Source organism: Dendropsophus ebraccatus, chromosome 1 (assembly GCF_027789765.1).
Source record: "Dendropsophus ebraccatus isolate aDenEbr1 chromosome 1, aDenEbr1.pat, whole genome shotgun sequence".
Taxonomy (NCBI): Eukaryota; Metazoa; Chordata; class Amphibia; order Anura; family Hylidae; genus Dendropsophus; species Dendropsophus ebraccatus.
Window position 1 is genome coordinate 141220862 of NC_091454.1, and position 21479 is coordinate 141242340.

At 41.6% G+C, this 21479-nt stretch overlaps 2 protein-coding genes across 2 annotated transcripts in view; one reads left to right on the plus strand and one right to left on the minus strand.

Annotated features, from left to right (window-relative positions):
* Positions 1 to 21479, minus strand: part of LOC138799357 (mucosa-associated lymphoid tissue lymphoma translocation protein 1-like) — a 39434-nt gene that overhangs the window by 15231 nt on the left and 2724 nt on the right. The window contains exons 2-7 of the mRNA XM_069980408.1: positions 10029 to 10115; positions 8758 to 8876; positions 4761 to 4914; positions 2839 to 3017; positions 1009 to 1105; positions 709 to 756 (exon numbers count right to left, since the gene is read on the minus strand). Coding sequence (XP_069836509.1) covers positions 709 to 756; positions 1009 to 1105; positions 2839 to 3017; positions 4761 to 4914; positions 8758 to 8876; positions 10029 to 10038 — 607 coding nt within the window. The 5' untranslated portion in view covers positions 10039 to 10115. The remainder of the gene's footprint in view (positions 1 to 708; positions 757 to 1008; positions 1106 to 2838; positions 3018 to 4760; positions 4915 to 8757; positions 8877 to 10028; positions 10116 to 21479) is intronic.
* The window catches only part of ALPK3 (alpha kinase 3), a 109466-nt gene continuing 103366 nt past the window's right edge, over positions 15380 to 21479 (plus strand). The window contains exon 1 of the mRNA XM_069980376.1: positions 15380 to 15420. The gene's annotated coding sequence lies outside the window, so the exon portion shown is untranslated. The remainder of the gene's footprint in view (positions 15421 to 21479) is intronic.

Sequence of the window (21479 nt, forward strand, 5' to 3'; positions counted from 1 at the left end):
GACTGTTTACACGGAACGATCGGCGAATTTTTTGCAATCGACGAACGACGATTTATGAACATGTTAAAAGATTAAAATGAACGATTTTTTGATCGTTCGCCGCGTTTACACGTACGATTATCGTTTGAATTCGATCGTTATCGTGAAAATTCGCCCGATAATCGCTCCGTGTAAACTTAGCATTAGGGTCCATTTACACAGAAAGATTATTTGACAGATTATCTGCCAAAGATTTGAAGCCAAAACCAGGAATGGATTAAAAAAAAAGGAAAAATCTCAGTCTTTCCTTTATGACCTGATCTCAGTTTATAGTCTGTTTCTGGCTTTGGCTTTATATCTTTGGCAGATAATCTGTCAGATAATCTTTCTGTGTAAATGGACTCTTAAAAATATAATTAGCCTAAGTTAATTGCCCTCAGTTGAAATACAACCTGCATGATGAACGGGTGTCTTACCTTACATGAGCGCACAAAGGACTAAGACTTCCTGTGTTTGGTCTCTTTTTTTCGAACAGAAAAAAGACCAAAATAGGAGAATGGATCACAGTTTGGCCATATATATAACATTGATTTAAAAATAGAAAACATTTTAAAAAAGCAAGTATATTGCAAAACTGCTTGCGATCACAATCCTTGTTGATTTCTTTTTTTTTTTTAAATTGTGAGGTAAGCTTTAAAGTATAGCACACAGTATAAATAAGTCCATTACCTGGATGGATTACAGGCTGTGGGGAAGCTTTCAAAATGATGCTGTCTCCTGAAATACAGGAAAGGATAGTGTAAAAAGGCCAGAAGAAGCCATATGGGTACCTGTAACAAAGAAATCTCTGTGCAGATCTACATGCTAGAAGATAGCATTGCTGAGGATATGTCCGGCACATGCAATGTTCTGTGCACAAGCTCTATTCAGATTTATAGGGCTCATATACAGGTCTGCACAGAGATTACTTTGTGACAGGTAGGTACCTTTTGTCTCATGTAACTAATTCAAAGTCAATGATTTATTTACCTATTGTAAGTTCAGCTGGTTCACTCCACATTTCTCCATGGGCATTTGACACATGGCACAGGTAGTTTCCACAATCCCTTCTCCTTATTGATTTTATCTGGGATGAGATATACACATGATTGCTAAAGTTGTGCTTATGCTTTATAGTTTTCTTCTTTGGGTAATATGGTTGTGTTAAATAAGTCCCTTGAATATGGCAAAGGCAGTCACACTATTGAGACTCTAAAAGGCTCATTTTATGGGAAAATTGAGTCTAAAACATTTAAGCATTCAGAACATTTTTGAGCCTTTTTTGCAACTGGACCTTTTTTTTTTTTTAGCAGTTTTTAACAATTGTGTAAATCACCTCATTTACAAAAAATGACTTCTTACCCCAGAAAATGGCTTAACAATCGAACTTTTCTGCAATCAGATGTACCTGCATCTGTGAGTGTGTAGAGGATTTGCAAGGTAAATCAAGGTTTCCTTTTCATATCAGCAGTGCTAAGTGGAACCCTTTGCTGTCACTGTTTATTTCCTTTCTGCTCAGCATATTTTAAAGCCAGTGCACCATCAGCCATTTCTTCTAAATGCTATCTACTATATAAATCATCCCTCAGCACAGTGCCAGTTTTTTCAGTTCCTAGGGTAACCCTTTCCTTGCTGTTTCTTTTATATCTGCTCACATAGCACCTTGCAAAAGCCAGTGCACCAGTAACCTCTTCTCCCTCCTCCCTCCATCTACATTAGTTTACTGTGTAAAAAAAAGCAGTCCAACTCAATGCAAGCCTGCTCAATGTGCTTTCATGAGCATAATGTCATGGCATAGCAGTTAGTAGTATATGATGTGCTGTGCTCTGCTTTGACTGGCTACAGAAATAAGGGTAGAAGCATCTATGTGTGTCCTACTGGCAAACTGCCTATCTCTGCACCTTCCCTCAAAATGTAGGTATGCTTTAATTTTATGTCTGTAATAAGAATGGAGGTAAAATTAAACCACATGTTAACTGAGAGATGTTTTCCCACTGAATTTAGCACAATTCGCTAGGGAAAAAAATGCTGTTCCTGAGATTAAAATAAGGTCAAGAACATAGCTTAAAGGGAAACTGACAGCACAGATATGGATATATTTATACTGCCCCTTTCCAGTTACCTACCAAGTGGGTGCCCTGTAGGTACCTTTTACTTTAGCTCTGTGATCCCGCATCTTCTGACTCTGTGACACATTTCGGCCACTCCTATGTCTCCAGGCTGTCCCTTCCTCCTTCCTAGAATGATTGACAGCTGGAGGAGGTGGGGGCAGCCTGGAGACACAGCAGCAGCTGGAGAGAGGGGTTGGCACAGACAGTCTCACAGACCTGCCTCTGTGGCACTATCAGTGAGAAACAAAGATAATTTTTTCAGAAGAAACATGATCACAGAGCCATACTAAAGGTATCTATGGGATGCTGCTTAGTAGGAAACTGGAAACTAGCAGCGCGAATATATGCATTTCTGTGCTCTGTTTCCCTTTAAGGGTATAGGCCCACATAGTAGAGGACAGATGAAAACCATACTTACACATGCACTAGTTATGGGTAATACAAAACGCAAAAAAAAATGCTGCAAAATTTTCTAGGTAAAATTACTGTTGTACAATTTATTAAATTGTGTTGACCATTGACAATGTATTTTAAAAATGCACCTATTGCACCAGTTTACACCAAAGTTAGGACTATACTAATAGAAGAATGTCAACTGTGAGTAGTTGTATATTGGACTGATCATCTCATGCAGGATGATAAATTACATTTGGTAAATATCATCATCATCATAGTGTCCTCATTCGGGTGTCCAATTTCCAGTTCTCACCTTTATTTCCTTCTCCCTTCTGTAAGGCATGCACTGACCATTGTGATACCACTGGTATTGAGGTGCTGGCAGTCCCAGAGCATAGCAGCAAAGTCGCACTGGATTATGGTATTTCACATGTGCAGAGGTTGGTTGAGTAACAATAATGGGCTTCCCATTCCAGTCATCAGGAATAGCCCCTGAAGTAGAACAAATGCCAAATAAGAGATCATTACTTTTTTTTACATTTATCTATTTTGATTGGTTTACCATTTTATCTATAATTGTCTTTTTTAGCTATAATATGCATAGATTATTACTATGTATAAACTGTAAAGGTATTCAAAGCGAACTTTAAAGTGTCAATGTCATATACATATATATTATTTTTTTGCAGCGCCTCCCCCCTCCCTCCCATTCACTGCTCATTATCAGGAAATCACGACTCTTATACAGTAGATGAGCCCTGTGTAACGTATGGAGAGGGGAGGAGGAGGAAGATTAGTTGCCAGCAGAGAACAAAGAACAAAGGATTACATAGCGGGACCTGTGCGAAAGCCGGTATTCAGAGGTCAGAGAGGTCAGTACTGACTTCAGAGGAGATAGCCCAGTGATGTAGCTGTAAATTAACTTTTTGTTGTCCTGTTTAGGTGCCTCATCTCCCTCAACCCTACCCCTCTCCATAAGAGAACCAGGAAGACAGGGGGAAGAGCTTCAAACTGCTTTTTCATGATAAAAATGCATTTTTCGGCTAATAAACCCAAATACAAAGTTTCTTAAAATCGCCTGTACTATTGATTTCTGCAAAAAAAAAAAAAAAAATTTAACGACAGTGACACTTTAAAGTACAGTATTTAAAGGCACTTTAATGGTTGTGGCCTTTTTTATTTGTGCTTTGTACTTATTATAGTACAAAAACATTTTCTCCAAAGGTCTTCATTTAATATTTGAATTCTACAACCTCTGCAGCTTGCTGTGTGGGCTCTGTACTCTCTCTACATTTGGGCACAGCCTATACGATTCTTCACAACCTGTGTTTTCCTATACAGTAATGCAGGAAGTATCAATGTGTTAACATGCTAGACATGACAAAAGAAGTCACTGCACAGCATTCATAGACACTAAGGGGGACATTTATTAAAGGCTAAAATGCCTTTTTTAGGCGCAGATGGGCCACATCGGTGAAAAAATATTTGCAAATGGTCTATTTGCGAATAATTCATTCACATCTGGCCCATCTGCGCCTCCTGCGCCAATGGTGCGGGGAGGAGGCATTACGGGGGGTGGCCGCACGCAGAGGGGAAGAGGCCTCTGATGTGCCGCATTTATCATTTTTCCGGAGCTCTTAGCTGGCGGAGGTTTCACTTTGTTTGCACGGACGGGCTCTGTGTGCGTGGGATTTATGTAGAAGCAGTGCGCCTCTACATAAATCCTCTGAGCTCTGGAGCTGTGGGGACATTTGTAAGCCCAGCATAAAAATCACCAGACTTAATAAATGTCCCCTCAAGTGTATAGCCAAATGTGGTGTGGAAAATAAAGACAAAAACAGTCAGAAATCAAAATGTAGAGACATCTTAAAGTTTTGATTGGTTAGGGTTTGATACCCTGACTGAGCGCTAGAATGAGCAAGGAGAGAAGCACATGGAATCTCTTCCTGATCTCTGTGCACACGACTGAGATGGCTCCATAGAGTTACATTGAGTGTCCATCTTGGTTACAGGGCACAGAGCTGCAAGAGAATCTGCTAAGCTTGGATTGCTTCTGGCTCATTCTAGCAATCAATCAGGTCTGAACACAACCAGTCAAAACTTCTGACATCATACGTTTTAAAGTGACAGTACATAGTAAAATATAAAATGGAATTAATAAACTAGGTAAATGCTAGAGAGCCAATGTAAAGCGTATCACTATGCAAAATGGAAGCAACATTTTCACTAACTTACCAGCAGGAATGTTTTTCAACACTTTCACCTTCACCCAGTTGCTAAATAAGGTACGATGATGGATGTCATTTACTCGACATATGTATAAGTTTGATTGCTTGGCATGAATGTGCAGATCTGGCTGAGTGGCCCCTGCAATTTCCCGACATGTAGGCTGAAAAGGTAATGAAACAGAATAGTTAATGGTGGATGGACTATCTGTATTTGTAACTTTTAAGCTAAATTCATTGGTGTGAATGATCCAGTTCTTTATATGAATTGTTTTTTTTTTTTGTTTTTTTTATAAAGACATATGTATATTGAGCTAGTGATTCAAAAGAATAAGTTTTGTACGTGGGTGACTTGTATGTCTTAGATAAAGCCCTGCCCCTCTATTCCCCGGGCGGATTTACTAAGTGGCCCCTTAGGTAAATCTAGCAGGACTTGTGCCTGCCGCTCAGTGGGTACAGAGATCTACACCTGTTCCTGAGGAGGTGAAGATTTCCACATTGGTTTACGCCTATGAGACAGTGTAAAACATGGTAAATCAGGTATCGGAGGAGGCCACGTTTCTTCGCAATCTTGCCTCGGCCCCTGCCCAACCATTAGGTGAGCGGGGATTACAGCTGACATATGCCATGGAGAAGGTGAAAATCAGAGCCTTCTCCGTGGTGAAGAGTCCTGGGAAACTTCTTTCAGTTTCCCGGGTCTGGATCCAGCTTTTCCCAGCACCTCGGAAGAAGCGGCACAGAGCGGCAGTCAGTTATAAGGCAGCAGGCTGATGAGTGGATTTCAGAGATAATGAAGCACTTTGCTTCTTATTACTGTAAATTCACTCATCTCTTGTTTTAACACATTTTAAACATCTTGGGGTGGGATAATGTGAACCTTCCCTCACTAATTGTACAGACGGGATATTATAAAATCCATACACTTGTTAAAAGGGGTTTTTCTGTTTTATAAAGTGATAGAACAACGCTTGGATAAGCCATAACTTGACTGTGGGTGTCCAACTGAGAACAACATTGCACATGCTACAGCCAGACAGCAAGTATCTACAGGACTCTGAATATTGTGGAGACTGAAAGAAATGGAGAGAGTAGTAGCAAATCCCCTTAGAAAACTTTTCCTGCTCTGGACAGTTCCTGACATCAGCAGAGAGCACTGTGTCAGACTGGAAAGAATACACCACTTCCTGCAGGACATTAAGCAGCTAATAAGTACTGGAAGACTTGAGATCTTTAAAGCTTTAGGCTAGGTTCACACTATGTATGTGTGCGGCTGTATTTTTTATGCGGCTGTAAATGTGCGGATGAAACTACGGCCGTGGGAAAAAATAGACATGCGGCTGAAAACATACGGTCATTTACTTGGAAATCTGGTTCAACTAAAAATAACAAATAAAATCTTAAGAAAGTGATGCAAACACCTCTGGATGCATCTGGGAAAGCAGGGAAACAGTTTACATGAATTGCTACCGGGGTTTGCGATCCTCTGCAGTATGCCGATGCCGATGGCTCTCATGTTTAATATATTGAATTAATAAAACACATTTTCATTGTAATAAAGTCCCTTTCATTGTTCAATAATTAAATTTAAACGATTCCATCATTTTGCAATTAAATATACTGTTAAAATAAATATATATTTATATATATATTTATTTTTTGACAGTATATTTAATTGCACAATGATGGATTCATTTAAATAAAATTATTGAACAACGAAAATTTTATTTCAACGAAAATATGTTTTATTAATTAAATATTAATTAGTACAGGAAGCTCCAGTAATTAATTTAGTAAGTAAGTTAATTCATATTGCCGGCAATAGAGCATTCTGTACTAATCATCACTTTACTTTAATTAAAACATCAAATGTTTCTTCTAATTATGTTATCACAATAGCATTATTAGAAGAAACATTTAGAATTATATGTGCGCTCAGCTGATTGGCTGATCGGCTGAGCGCACGTATAATTAGCGGGTCCGCAGCACAGTGACTTCATTGTGCTGCGGACCAGCGAAGAGGACACATCGGGGTGAGTATACAGCTCTCCCCACCCCCTCCCCAGCACTGCACCCCTCCCAGCAAGGAAGGGGGGTCACTGAACCCCTTCCTTGCTGGGATGGGTGCAGTCTGACATCAGTCTGGCCCCCAAGGGGTTAAGGGGGATACAATACATCCTCCCTTAACCACTTGGGGGCCAGACTGTAAGCAGCGATCTGTAAAGATGCTGCATACTGTAAGGAGCACAACACCACTCACAATGATGGGTGTTGTGCTCCTGTTTGTGTGGTTTTTGTGTGTTTCTCCCTTTTTGTTTTTCAGATATCGGTATCCTGGGGATTACGTCGGATTCCGTGGACTACGTCGATGACCAGCGGTTGTTTGTTGTTTTTTTTTTAATAAAATGGTCAATGAGGGGTGTGGGGGTGTTTTTATTTGAATAAAAAATTTTTTTAACTTGTGTCTTCGCTGGTCCACAGCACAATGAAGTCACTGTACTGCGGACCGGCTCTTTATATGTGCGCTCAGCCGATCAGCCAATCAGCTGAGCGCACATATAATTCTAACTGTTTCTTCTAATAATGCTATTGTGATAACATAATTAGAAGAAACATTTGATGTTTTAATTAAAGTAAAGTGATAATTAGTACAGAAAGCTCTATTGCCGGCAATATGAATTAACGGCTTACTGGAGCTTCCTGTACTAATTAATATTTAATTAATAAAACACATTTTCGTTGAAATAAAATCAGTTTTGTTGTTCAATAATTTAATTCTAACGAATCCATCATTGTGCAATTAAATATACTGTCAAAAAATAAATATATATATAAATATACATTTATTTATATATATATATATATATATTTATTTTAACAGTATATTTAATTGCACAATGATGGATTCGTTAGAATTAAATTATTGAACAACGAAAGGGACTTTATTACAAAGAAAATGTGTTTTATTAATTTAATATATTAACTATTAGAGGCATCGGCATTCGGCATCATTGCCGGCTATTTTTGAAGTACTCCGTACGGACCGCCTGTCAATCCACGGCCGCGTTTCCAGCCGCAAACAATGGTCTTGTTCATTTTTTACGGGTCCGTTTACGATCGGGCCGTAGATTCATACATAGTGTGCACTGTGCAGCCGTATATCGTATACTTTCCAGCGTACGCATGAACCACCAAAAATACCGCCGCACAATTACAGCCGCAAATACAGCCGCACAGTTACATAGTGTGAACCTAGCCTTAAGCTATACACACTGCTGCTATAATGTGCCTTCACTTACACTCAGTTATACACACTGCTGTATAGAAAAGTTTCTGTCACTGTCCTCCTGCACAGCTCTGTGATTCTCACTTCCTAATTGGTCCATGTTGAACACACACCCCTTTCCCCATTGCTGTCATGTGACCACACAGACCTCTGACAGCAGCCCTGCTTCTCTATTCTAGCCTGTTGTACTACTCTACTGCATTTATTGCATCTGTAGTTCCATCCTGTATCTACAAACTGCTGTGTTTTCAGGTTTATGCACTTACTATACATTATACTCTAAATACTGGTTGCTATACTATACAGCAACTTATAATATGACAGATTCAACTGTTTCTAAATGTTTGTGTCATTAGTTTTTACATGTTTTTCAGAATAAAAATTATTTTTGGGGTGTGGAGCCAATTATGTCCATTTCAATGATTTCTTATGGGAAATGTTGCTTTGGTTTAAGAGTGATTTGGATTACAAACACAGTCCCAGGCACCAAGGCACCACTGTACTTGGGTGTTATGGCCAGAATGGTAAATAATGAATCCTGAGGTAAGAAATGTAAAGTAACTCTCCCACAGCAATGAGACATGCCTAGAATATAACACTTTCACAAGAGAGAAAATCTATTTCTGTTTCCGATAAGCACAGCGAAAAAGGAAGTGTGTTTGACACATGCTTGTTCCATGAGGTTGACTGTCTATAAATATGCAAGTATATGTGTTGACGTTACCTCCAAGTGTATAAACCACTGATAATATAACTTTGTGGAGCCCTGGGCCTTGCAGCGCAGAGTGAGGGGAAAGTCCAGGGGAACACAGACACACACTGGTTGCTCTGTGATTTGGATATCTACAAATAAAAAGCAATTGTGTTATTTTCACTGTCCTCTTTCACAGACATTTCAAAAAATATTATATATACAATATACAATGCACCCCTGGTTTAGACAACTAAAAACAGGAAACAAAATCAGTGAGGAGGCCAAAATTTATTGAAATCACAGGGTCACTTTAACACCCTTCATAACAGTACTTTATAGCCACGCATACTCTGCTACATCATACACATCCAGCTCTGCTATACTAAAACATACACAAACAGAGCTCTGCAGTATAAACATGTGTACCCACAGGTACACAGAGTGCTGTATCAATATACACACAGACCTCTGCTACATCACCATACACAAACAACTCAGCTACATACATATAGACACAGACACACACACATTTTAATGCAGATTGTCCCTACTCACAGTATCTGTGGTGCACACTTCTCACAATCATGTGACTAATCAAGTCCAGCCTCAGAACATTTTCTGAAATTATAATGTTCTAATCTTGTATCTCTATCTCATTGGTTATTGAGCTGTGCATGAAGAGTTTATTCCGGGAGGCCCTGATCACATAAACCATTGACTCTCATAAACTTATATTCTAAATTTTGTATAGACCCTTGGTCTGTCTCTTCCTGTCAGAGTTTCCTCCAATTTTTAAGTGCATTTGAATGGTATAGAAAACTGAACTGACTATCACCTTGGCTTTCTTGGCAAATTCTCAGTAGGAAAGACCAACACTTTACAACTGTCTTCTTTTGTGAATTGCCCTTTGTTGCCATTAGCATAGCAATGTGCCCTGTTGTAAAGAGCAAAACTGTTATTGGGCGGGTCCACACATACCGTATCTGCAACGAAATCTGCTGCGTATACCTTCACTGTCATTTGCATTGAGAATCCATACTAACAGCAGGATGGTCAGCCCCCTTAACCCTAAGCAATTAGTGCTTACTTTTGAACCATTTCACATGAGCTTGTTTTTCTAAATGAATGTATTAGCAAAAATATTTAACTTCAGCCCTACCACTATAACTATATTAGTTGAGATGGGAATACCCCTTACAAAAAAAAAAACTGGAAAAATTAGGGTGTTTTAAAACTTTTGATCAGTACTGTAGTATACTTTAACTAAATGTTTGTTTTTTTAAGCAGGCAGAAGTCCTCACCTTTCAGCATGGTTATACATTGGGCATGTGGGAAACATCAAAGGCGATACATTTTGCAGCATTCCTCCATTTCTACAGAATGGTCAGCTGTGGACAAAAGAGAATTATTATCAGAGAGCATATCACAGCATTAATAAACATACAGCAAACTATTCTGTTAAATCCTCTAGAAATATTTTATTTATACATGATTTTCTTATTTTTATTTTGTACTTGGTTATTTTATGATATGTACCAGTATCTACTGTCTGTAATATATACCTATGTGAGTACTTGTGGGGCTGTGAGCCGCCATGTTCTTTGTGATATCCAGTGACTATGTACATTTCAGTATGTACCTTTCACATGCCGCATGCCGGCACTGTCGTAGCTATACTTTTCGGTTCTGCTTACTTTTGCTGGGTGCGTTATCTGCAAGGGGTTGTTATGGTTGTTTTTGTAAAAAAATCATACTGGAAACTAATAAAAATATATTTAAAAAAGTTTAGTTATAGGTGGTCAAACGAGCAAATATAGAAGTGGAAAATCAGGGGCACCTTGTTACATCATTGTGAAGAACCATCGGTGGCACAAGTGTGCAACCACACCAAATCCTGACTGCAAAAGCACTATTAGACCCAGGGAGTAGACCAAGCTGACAGCTATCAGACAGTAGAGTTATAGATAAATTCCCATTAGGAGGGATGTCACAGAGTTGGTGTGTTATTGACATATACCAGGTAAAGGTGCCTTATTTTGCTAAAAATACTACTTGACCTTTGGCACATATACAGTTTTTGTTGCTTATCAGGCATGGATGGTAAACATATCAGTGACTACTTTTCAGTGTACTACCAACTGAGAGCCCCATTGTCTACAGCAAAGCAGGTCAATAAAGCTGGTCCAGCAAAAATTATGAATAAAGCTGTGTATGATATTATGTTTTATTTCTAAAGAAAAAAAGGCCAAATGCTGACACTTTTCTTTTACATTAATACAGTATAAAATGTGCTCTATGGTCTGCTAATTTTAATGGAACTTCTTCTTTCTATTCCACATTCCTTTGTGTTTTCAAACCTCAGAATGTGATGTGTAACGTTAGGGAACTTTATACAAAAAGGGATATGCTCTAGTGCACTAGTGACCACAGTGACTGTGAGATACATGTTCCATTGCTAAATAGAGATTCCATTTTTTTTATTGAGGTTTGCCAGATCCCCTTAGACATTCACATCAGGGGAAACTAGATCTTTCATGTTGAATTTTACTGGAAGAGTTTATTCTTAACTATTCCGACCACTCTTAAAAGATCCTCAAAAACATCTTTTTATTTTTGTGACTATGTACCTAAACAAATCTTGAAGTCATTGAGGCAACAGCCTTAGGGTACTATTACACGGATTATCGCTCCATGTAATAAATACAACAATCAGCCGATGACAACGATCATCGGCTGATCATTGATATAGGTTTGGACCTATTTTCGTCGGGCGCCAACCGCGCATCGCTATGTGTAATAGCGGTGCACGGCTGGCGACTGACGATATACATTACCTATCCACGTTCCAGGGCTGCTGCTGCGGTTTTCTTCTACGGGTCCTGCGCGCTCTAGCTTCAGAGTGGCCTGTCAGCTGACAGGCCGCCCGGCCAATCACAGGCCGCGGCGGGCCCGGCAGATCGCTGCTCGTTTACAGGTATTATCGGGCCCCTATCGGCCCTTGTAATACCACCATTTGTCTCTCCTAAGTGAGGAGAGTGCTAAGGGGTGCAAAAAACAGGGCACCTGGACTTCTGCACAATTGGATCCCTGGGTCAATGTGGTCTTAACAATCTGTGTAATGTCATGCTCAAGTTATCAGTCACATGGGTGGGAAGAGCTAGATGCTAAATTGTGCTGTTGGGGGAGGTCTCCATTAAGCGGGACCTCATGAACAGGTAGTTTTATTGAAAACACCTAGGCCGCCTCTTCTCAATGTACTCTCACTCTATCTCAGGTGGCACCACCTAGTGTCAAAAGAAGGGGCTAGGCATCTGCCCAGCATGTAGCTGTAATCTAAACAAAACAGAGTGCCATCAGCTCCCTCCCTTGCCACTCAGTGTCAGACTGGCCCACCAGAGGACTGAAGGATCCTCCGGTGGGCCTCCAGCTTTAGAACCTGCACAAACACTGACTGACGTGTTGTTTCTCACTGGTTGTTCATGGGTGGGCCCCCAGGATCATTTCCTCTGGTGGGCCCCAGATACCCCAATCCAGCACTGCTGCAGTGTCCTCATGCTGACTGCACCATGGTGCTGACGTGTGCTCCTAGCCACTTGTAGGTCACAAACCAAACGTCATCTACTAACTAAATATATACATTTGTGAAATAAGCTAAACTTTTGCATTCAGGGCTCTTCTGTCTCTGGCATTCAGCAGGCATACCTCCAAATTACCCTCATACTCTCAGCAACAATGCCATCACAGTCCACCACAATAACCCCAAGTGTCAGCCACAATGACCCCATGTGGGCAGCTACAAAATCACCCCAGTGTCTGTTAAATTGCCCCATGTTGCCAGTCTGAATATTCCCCGTTATCCATCACACTATTCCCATAATGCCAGCCATAATATCCTTCCAGGTTCAGCCACATTGCCCCCATATTTCTGGTGACAAAAGCCTCTCACTGTCGCATTGCCCCACAATGGTACCTGTAATACTACAATACTTTGTAGTGTCTCATATATGGCCTCATACTATCAGCCACAAAACCTCCTGGTGTCTGCCATATTGCCCCCTTACTGCTAGCTAGTGTACACCTAACTTTTAACCACAATACTTCATGAAGCCAGTAGTAGCAAGTCATCATGTAGCTCTGGGCCACATGGAGACGAGGAAAACAAAACTCAAAACATAGATGTAATGTAATGTAATGTGTGAGTCACTGGATAGAAATATGTATTCTGCTTTTTACTGCATCTCATCAGGGTTTTATTGGTTTTTAGTGTCAGGGTGTCAGTCTGTCATGGTATAGGGGGTGGGTTACCCAGTCACAGGACGGGGGTGGTATCCTGTCATGGTATTAGGGCATTATTTATTACTAATAGTGGGTAAAGCAGGTCTACTCAATAAGGGCCAGTAAATTTGGCAGAATTCCATGTCAATTCTTTGAGCACAGAGCGGAGGTGCGCAAGCGCTCCCATAAAGTCTCGGTTTGACACTGAGGCCAGCGGGATTCCAGGGTGAAGAGCTCTGACGAATTTACTCAGTGTGAACTGGCCCTAACATATATATTCTCCTTTGATAACAATGACCAATTATCATTACCATTGCTCACAAGCAAGTGAAGTGTGAATGGTCTATTACTGGGGGCATATTCGGCCTTAGTGCCTAGGGTACAACAGCTATAAATATAGTCCTGAGAGGGTAGCAGATTTATTGACAGCTCTGTTGTACTGTTGGCATCTTAGGCAGGAAAGCAACACTAAATTGATAAAGCTCACACATATTGTCATACAAGCATTACAGGAAGAAGGTGCATGCCTCCATATGTTTGCCCCTAGGGAATTTTTTTTTAAAAGTAGATAGCTACAGTGTTTGACAAAATAAATAAATAAACTGCATGAACTTACTTTTACATGTTTGCATGTAGCATATAAAACTAAAAGTAAATACATTATAAATTCCCTTATTTGCCTTAATATGATTTTTACCCCAAAAGCTGTTGGTATATACAGTGGTGCCTTGGATTACGAGCATAATCCGTTCCTGGACTGTGCTTGTAATGCAAATCCACTCTTAAACCAAAGCAAATTTTCCCATAAGAAATCATAGAAATGCAGACAATTGGTTCCGCACACCAAAAAATAATGATTTATTATTCTGAATAACATGTAACACAGATACAACAAACATTCAGAAACAGCAGAATATGTGCTATTATAAGTTACTGTACAGGAATGGAGAGGATGGAAAATACAAAGGCGGACAGAGACTGCAGGGAGCATGAAGGAGTGAGGAGGGCAGATGTGGGCACATACATGCAGCACTCTCTGTCCGGGGAGAGAGGGGTTATAGCTATGGAGAGATTACCTCCACAGTCCTGTCCCCTGATGCAAGCCCTAGCCTGAAGTGGATCTGCTATGATTTGGAAGGTGAGGGAGACTTCCTGGGTCAGAGTACAGTGCTGTAGACCCCGCTTTGCAGACCATGCCCCTCCCCCACTCCCCCTCCCACCCAGTACAGGGAGCTCTTAAACCAAAGCAATGCTCTTAAACCAAGTCACAATTTTAAAAAACTGTGAGCTCTTACATCAAAATGCTCTTAAACTAAGTTACTCTTAAACCAAGGTACCACTGTAATTGTTATAAATGTTTAGTTTTTTATCATTTGTGTATTTTATATTTCTCGCCACAGAACTACGGCCGTAGTTTTGCGGTGTGGAACATAGTCTTATTGTCAATTGGATCCCGGCCGGAGCGTACACACATCGTACACACTCCAGCCGGGATCCTGTGCGGCGCCGGAAAAAACTGACAGGTCAGTTTTCTGCGGCCGGAATTCAGTGAATTCTGGCCGCAGAAAGCCCTGTCAGTTCACACAGTAATGTGAGCGGCTCCGGGCTCACTGTGGGTTATGGGAAGCACTGATGCGGGCGGGACGCTGATGCGCCCGCATCAGAGCTCCGCGGCCGGAAAGATCACCCGGCCGGTACTTAAGAACCGGCCGAGATGATCCGGCCAGAGACCAGCCGTTCCATGACCCGGCCGGGGTCACGGAACGGCCGGTCTCATACAGAGTGTGAACATAGCCTTATCCTCAATGCAATTCAATTGAGTGCAGGAATTCACACTTTGGAGTCATTTTGGAAACAGTTCTCCGCGTGAGTGGCAGAAATCGAGAGGACAAAAGGCATATTTATATTGGAGCCATCCTCCCCATATTGTTCTTTCTTGTAAGGCAGCTATAGAGCTATGGTGAGGTAAATCTCCTAATATTGCCAATATAATTCACCCCTTTTATGCCACCCATAAGCAGGCCCTTGTCTATGTCTGTGTCTACCTTAAATATAACTTCAGCCTGGGAGTGATATTCATAACAACAAAGGTTAATAAGGCAGCGGCTCTGAGAAATGAATCTGCCGACTGCTGAGTGATGAGAATTAACAAAAAGATCCAGGAGATTAAAATTCTCTGAACGGTTAGAGGTTTTCCAGGTTGCCTTGGTTGCCTGAGTGGTGACAACACAGTTAATAAAACTACCAGCATGATGACTGTCAGCAAACACCAGGGTATATAAGACATCTATTCGAACTAGGAAAATGCCATAACAATTGGCACATGCTGTCATCTCTATGCGCTAATGGTAAATCTTGTCGTCCTCAGAGCACCCTTCAATCCAAAGTCAACCGCCTATCGCAAGCAATATAGTACAGGTAATTTGTAATATTATGTGTTTCTAGAAAAGCATCTGAACTAGAGATGAGCGAACCTCGAGCATGCTCGAGTCCATCCGAACCTGAACTTTCGGCATTTTATTAGCGGTGGCTGCTGAAGTTGGATAAAGCCTTAAGGCTATGTGGAAAACATGGATATAGTGATTGGCTGTATCCATGTTTTCCAGACAACCGTAGAGCTTTATCCAAGTTCAGCAGCCCCTGCTAATCAAATGCCGAAAGTTCGGGTTCGGATGGACTCGAACCCGAACCCAGTTCGCTCATCTCTAATCTGAACCCATTTCTGTTAATGGGGCTCCTGGGTTTAAAAAAAAAAAAAAAAAAGGCTAACACCACAAAATCATTACTAGCATGTTGAATTTTTCTGCCACTTAGTGCCAATATCAAAAATAACCCATATGCCCAAACATCAGTGAGTGGACAACTGTTCTAAGTAGTGGCCCTTGCATAGGATTACTGAAGGTCACATCCAAAGTTTTAGGTTTCGAGTGGAGTTAGCATTTGATTTCGAGGTGGTAGCCAATTAAGTAACCAAACAATAAAACCAACTTGTTCACACAAAGGCTATGTTCACACAACATTCTTTTTAAGTAAAGAACTGACGCTGATTGCAATGGCCTCAATGCAATGTGCGGCAGCGGACGCACATTGCATTGAAGTGAATGGCTAATTGGTTTGCGGGCATGCCCGACGGTGCCCGCAACTCAATTGTGAAATAAGAACGTGCCTGCAGCCGATACCTCCGAGTGCAGCCCGACTGCAAGCTGTTTAACAGCGTTCGTTGCTATGCAACGGACGCTGTTAAAGGTTGTGTGAACCTAGCCAAAGGGATCTATAGACAAAACAAAAAAGCACTAAATGTTAACAAAACAGAAACGCCTTGATATTCTGCTCAATGTGTTCTGTATGAGATACTGGTGCTTTATATTATTTGGTGCTTTATACATTTTGCTTTAGGGTAATATGGTTTAGCCTTCCCCTTAGAATGATAATTATGGATTATCCAGCTGTGTTGGGTGCACCACATTTAGCTTTAGGGTGCGTTCACACCTACCGCATTCGCAGCTTATTTTTCCGCGGAAATCCGCAGGTCTGGTAGTGCAGATTTTAACCTGCGAGAAATCCGCGTATGTGTGCGTTTTGCGTTTTTTCCGCAGCAAGTTTATCGCAACTGAAATGTCTGTTTAATGGTGCGTTCACACCTACAGGATCTGCAGCTGATTTTCTGCAGCAGATTTCAGTTAAATAACTGAACACAGCATCAAATCTGATGCTGTGTTCAGTTATTTAACTGAAATCTGCTGCAGAAAATCAGCTGCAGATCCTGTAGGTGTGAACGCACCCTAAAATGTCTCTCATTCTAAACGGACATTTCAGTTGCGATAAACTTGCTGCAGAAAAACCGCAAAACGCACACATACGCGGATTTCTCGCAGGTTAAAATCTGCACTACCAGACCTGCGGATTTCTGCGGAAAAATAAGCTGCGGATGCGGTAGGTGTGAACGCACCCTTAATAAGATTTCATTTTGTGATAAACATAATATTAGGATGGTGGTCTCTCTGACCTATTTAGGCTTAACCTAGTTAATGGTTTAGATTAATTTTGTAAAGATTTCTTCCCTCTTCCCTCTTTTTTCCTCTCTCATATGATGAGTGTGTGGTTGGCCAAGGGGTCTAGTTAACTTCTATTAATTGGGGGTTGCGGGGTTGCACTGTAATAGGGCTTATGGATAGGGGTTGATAAATATTTACCCATCTAAGGTACCATGGCACTCATTGTCTCTGACATTTGCAACTCTGCTCAGTGTGGTGGCGCAGAGCATAATTGTTACAGCGACGCCATGGCCATCAGCCATCAGTACTCAGGGGTGGTCAGCCAATAAGGGTTTCAGGATGCTAAGCTAATTGAGACTCTGGCTTAGCATCCAGTCCTTCTGTTTGGTGACCTATGTAAATCAGAAACCTTCTTTGAGTAAGTGCCTGTGATTTTTGTATCCCTTGGCTATTTTTACTGCATTATACTAGTGCTTTATATCTTCTGGCCACAGATCTTTGGATCTAACCCTTTGCTTGCTGAGTATATCTATACATGCTTTCCTGGCTCTGTTTATCGGACTGTGTACCTGTTACCCCTTCTGTTGATTTTGTATGCACGTCATCTCCTGGCTTCTGACCTCTGCACTGCTACTGTTTATTCTTCTGCCTGCTAAATTTTTCTTTACATGTTCTCCTGGTACTGACCCACCTAGTTGACCACTCTACACCCTATTAGGCCCCTTGTAATATTTTGCAATAGTTTGACCGTCACAATTACGCCATCTCTGGGCTCCGTAGAAGCAACCTGGGTCTCAGGCAGCCAAATCCATTGAATGTTGCAAAAAAGGGTGGCCTTAGACTTTGCCTTAGACTAGACTTTGAGTGGAGTGTTGGGAGATAGTTTGGATCATTTGGTTGCCATTCGGATCAGGCACCTATCTGACCTTTCAGGGGTTGTTCAATTAGGATAAACACCCTTTCCCACCATAAAAATATAGGGCTTTCAATATGTACCGAGAGTGGGGGTGTGTGTGACTGGTACCCCAACGAACCTGACAACCTGCATCTTGTGATGCATAAACCACTATTAACCCCTTAATGACATCGGGCGTATATTTACGCACTGATGCCGGTAAGGACGTTCAGAGCGGGGCCGCGCGGCGACCCCGCTCTGAACCGCGGCGGTCCCAGGTGCCGCTTGTAGCCCGGGACCGTAGGTATTAGCGGGCACGGTCCGATCGCCGTGCCCGCTAATACAGTAATCTGATGCAGCTGTCAAACATGACAGCTGCATCCGATTACCGGATTCAGCTGTTCCCTGGTGTCTAGTGGCGGAGATCGCTCCCCCGGGATGTTATCCCGGAGGAGCGATCTCCGTTTCTGAAGCCGGCCGGGGACCGCTCCAAGATGGCGCCGTCCCCGGCTCGGCACTCGTTTACTTCCGGTTGCAGCAGCCAGAAGTAAACGAGTGCCTATCTCATGGATCTCTGCAGCATATCTATGCTGCAGAGATCTCTATGAGAGATCAAAGCACTTATACTAGAAGTCCCCTAGGGGGGCTTCTAGTATAAGTGTTAAAGTAAAAAAAAAAGTGTTGTTAATAGTAAAAAGCCCCCTCCCCTAATAAAAGTCAGAATCACCCCCCTTTTCCCAGGTTATAAATAAAAGTAAATAAATATATAAATAAACAAACATGTTTGCTATCGCCGCGTGCGTAATCGCCCAAACTATTAATTAATCACATTCCTGATCTCGCACGGTAAACGGCGTAAGCGCAAAAAAATCCCAAAGTGCAAAATTGTGCATTTTTGGTCGCATCAAATCCAGAAAAATTGTAATAAAAAGTGATCAAAAATTCGTATATGCGCAATCAAGGTACCGATAGAAAGAACACATCATGGCGCAAAAAATGACACCTCACACAGCCCCATAGACCAAAGGATAAAAGCGCTATAAGCCTGGGAACGGAGCGGTTTTAAGTGACTTATATTTGTTGACAATGGTTTAAATTTTTTACAGGCCATCAGATACAATATAAGTTATACATGTTACATATCGTTTTAATCGTAACGACTTGAGGAACATGCATAACAAGTCAGTTTTACCCCAGGGCGAATGGCGTAAAAACACATTTCCCCCAAATAAACAAAATGCTTTTTTTTTTTTCAATTTCACCACACTTTGAATTTTTTTCTGGTTTCGCAGTGTACTTTATGCAAAAATTCAGCCTGTCATTGCAAAGTACAATTAGTGACGCAAAAAATAAGGGCTCATGTGGGTTTCTAGGTGGAAAAATGCAAGTGCTATGGCCTTTTAAGCACAAGGAGGAAAAAACTAAAATGCAAAAATTGAAATTGGCTCTGTCCTTAAAGGGAACCTGTCACCCCCTGTGCCGGGGTGACAGGCTCCCGATCCCGCCGGGTCCCGCTTCTGGAGATGGTCGGGTGATGAAGATCTCAGCCGCTGCAGCCCGGCGCGCGCGCTGAGAGATGAGTCCAACACCCATAGAGAATGACAGGAGAGTCCAGCGCTCCGTCATTCTCTATGAGCGTTGGACTCATCTCTCAGCGCGCGCGCCGGGCTGCAGCGGCTGAGATCTTCATCACCCGACCACCTCCAGAAGACCCGGCGGGATTAGGTAAGTATAGGGGGCTCTAGCGGGAGGTCGGGAGCCTGTCACCCCGGCACGGGGGGTGACAGGTTCCCTTTAAGGGGTTAAACATTCCTGGCAGGAAAACTTGCACAAAGAGAAGATTTCTGCAGGGTACAATAAACATCCAAAAGCAGTAACTGGCACAAGAACAGGAAAATCTGATTATCTCATACAAAGCTTTGTTAGCAGAGAAGAAACAGAATCAACAGGCTCATATCAGTTCCATTCTGTGGTATTTCTTACATATTGTGTCATGTCATTGCTAACCTGAACTGGCAATTGCACAGTCCTTTCTAGTTCCTGTGAGTGTAATGAGGAGGAGGGTGGTAACTGCTCAGATTCCTTCATGACATTTGAATGCACAATGCTAAATTTTTACTGATGGAACAGTACTGTTGGTGAAATGTTGTGGAACACTGTATAAGTAACACTCGCAATTGGATCACCACTGTTACAGCTTTAGGTGAACATCAGTCCTCCGATATAGACAGCTCCTTCCAGTCATTAGAAACCAGGCTAACTAGGCTATTTAGTAAACTGCTTTCCTCTTGGACGTCAAAGGTGAGCACTCAGTTAATGTCTACAGGCCTCTATTCCTATATTCAACTATGTTTCATAATGTGAGGTTCCAAGGTTAGGCCTGATTACATTCCTAGATGTTCGTCATATGATTGGTGGACCTAATGTTAGCCTTTTAAAATGTTTTTGTGATGGTGGCTACTCTCAGATCATGTCACTGGGGTGATTTACACTATTGAACCTATCAGTCTACCACATAAATTCATATACAATTCCCTTTGGATGACAGAATTATTCTACATTACCTATATAGGTTTGTTGCCTCCCACTATCTATACGCTTCCACCACCTATGCTTATCAGGCAATAAGGGCTATTATTGATATATCACTATTTTTTCAAAATCAAACTAGCCGCTATAACATAATGGTACAACTAATTTCATAACACAATGGTAATGTTATTTCTCCTAGAAAGTAAAAGACTAAAAAGGAAGCAACTTATTTATTTTAAAATGTAAAATACAGTACAATAGTGCAGTGCAATGCAAACAATTTTTTTTTTTGGGGGGGGGGGGGCACTTTGGGTTTGGTCCATGGCCTCCCTTCCCTGTTTGTGCACGCTTTGCGAGGATAATGGTCGCTGACCGACACAGTGTGGAGTTAGTGTAGGGACCCATGTGAACCAGGAGACCGGCACGTGGTAATTGGGGCAATATGGTTTGATCAAATTATATACCAACATCCTTGCGTTGGTTTTTAAATGTAGCTGAGTGGCATTAGTGTCAGCCATAGGTGTGATGTGCAGCAGCTTCTTTCTCTCCATGTCGTATTTTATTTTTCTCCCTTTTCTGAGCAGTTGGCACTCCCCTTCGTAACACCCACATGACCCAAATTTACCGGATACACCTGTGCTCATATGTCAGTACCTCCTATCTTTCCCATTCTATCTGCAGCAGTAATGGTGAGCACAAGAGCATATTCCCACTTGTGTTGTTTGGCGGCAGCTTTCTCAGCCGGTGGTGCCAACTGGTTTCTGGGGGGGCACTTTAGGTTTGGTCCTGTGACATTGGGGTTGCAGGGCCATTCCATTCCATTAGCGGTCGCTGACCGACACATTGTGGAGTTAGTGTAGGGACCCATGTGAACCAGGAGACCAGCACGTGGTACATGGGGCAATATGGTTTGATCAAATTATATACCAACATCCTGGCATTGGTTTTTAAATGTGTCAGCCATATGTGTGATGTACAGCAGCTCCTTTCTCTCCATGTCGTGCAATACAAACAATTATCAGATAAAAAAAGAAAAAAAAAGATTACAATAATAC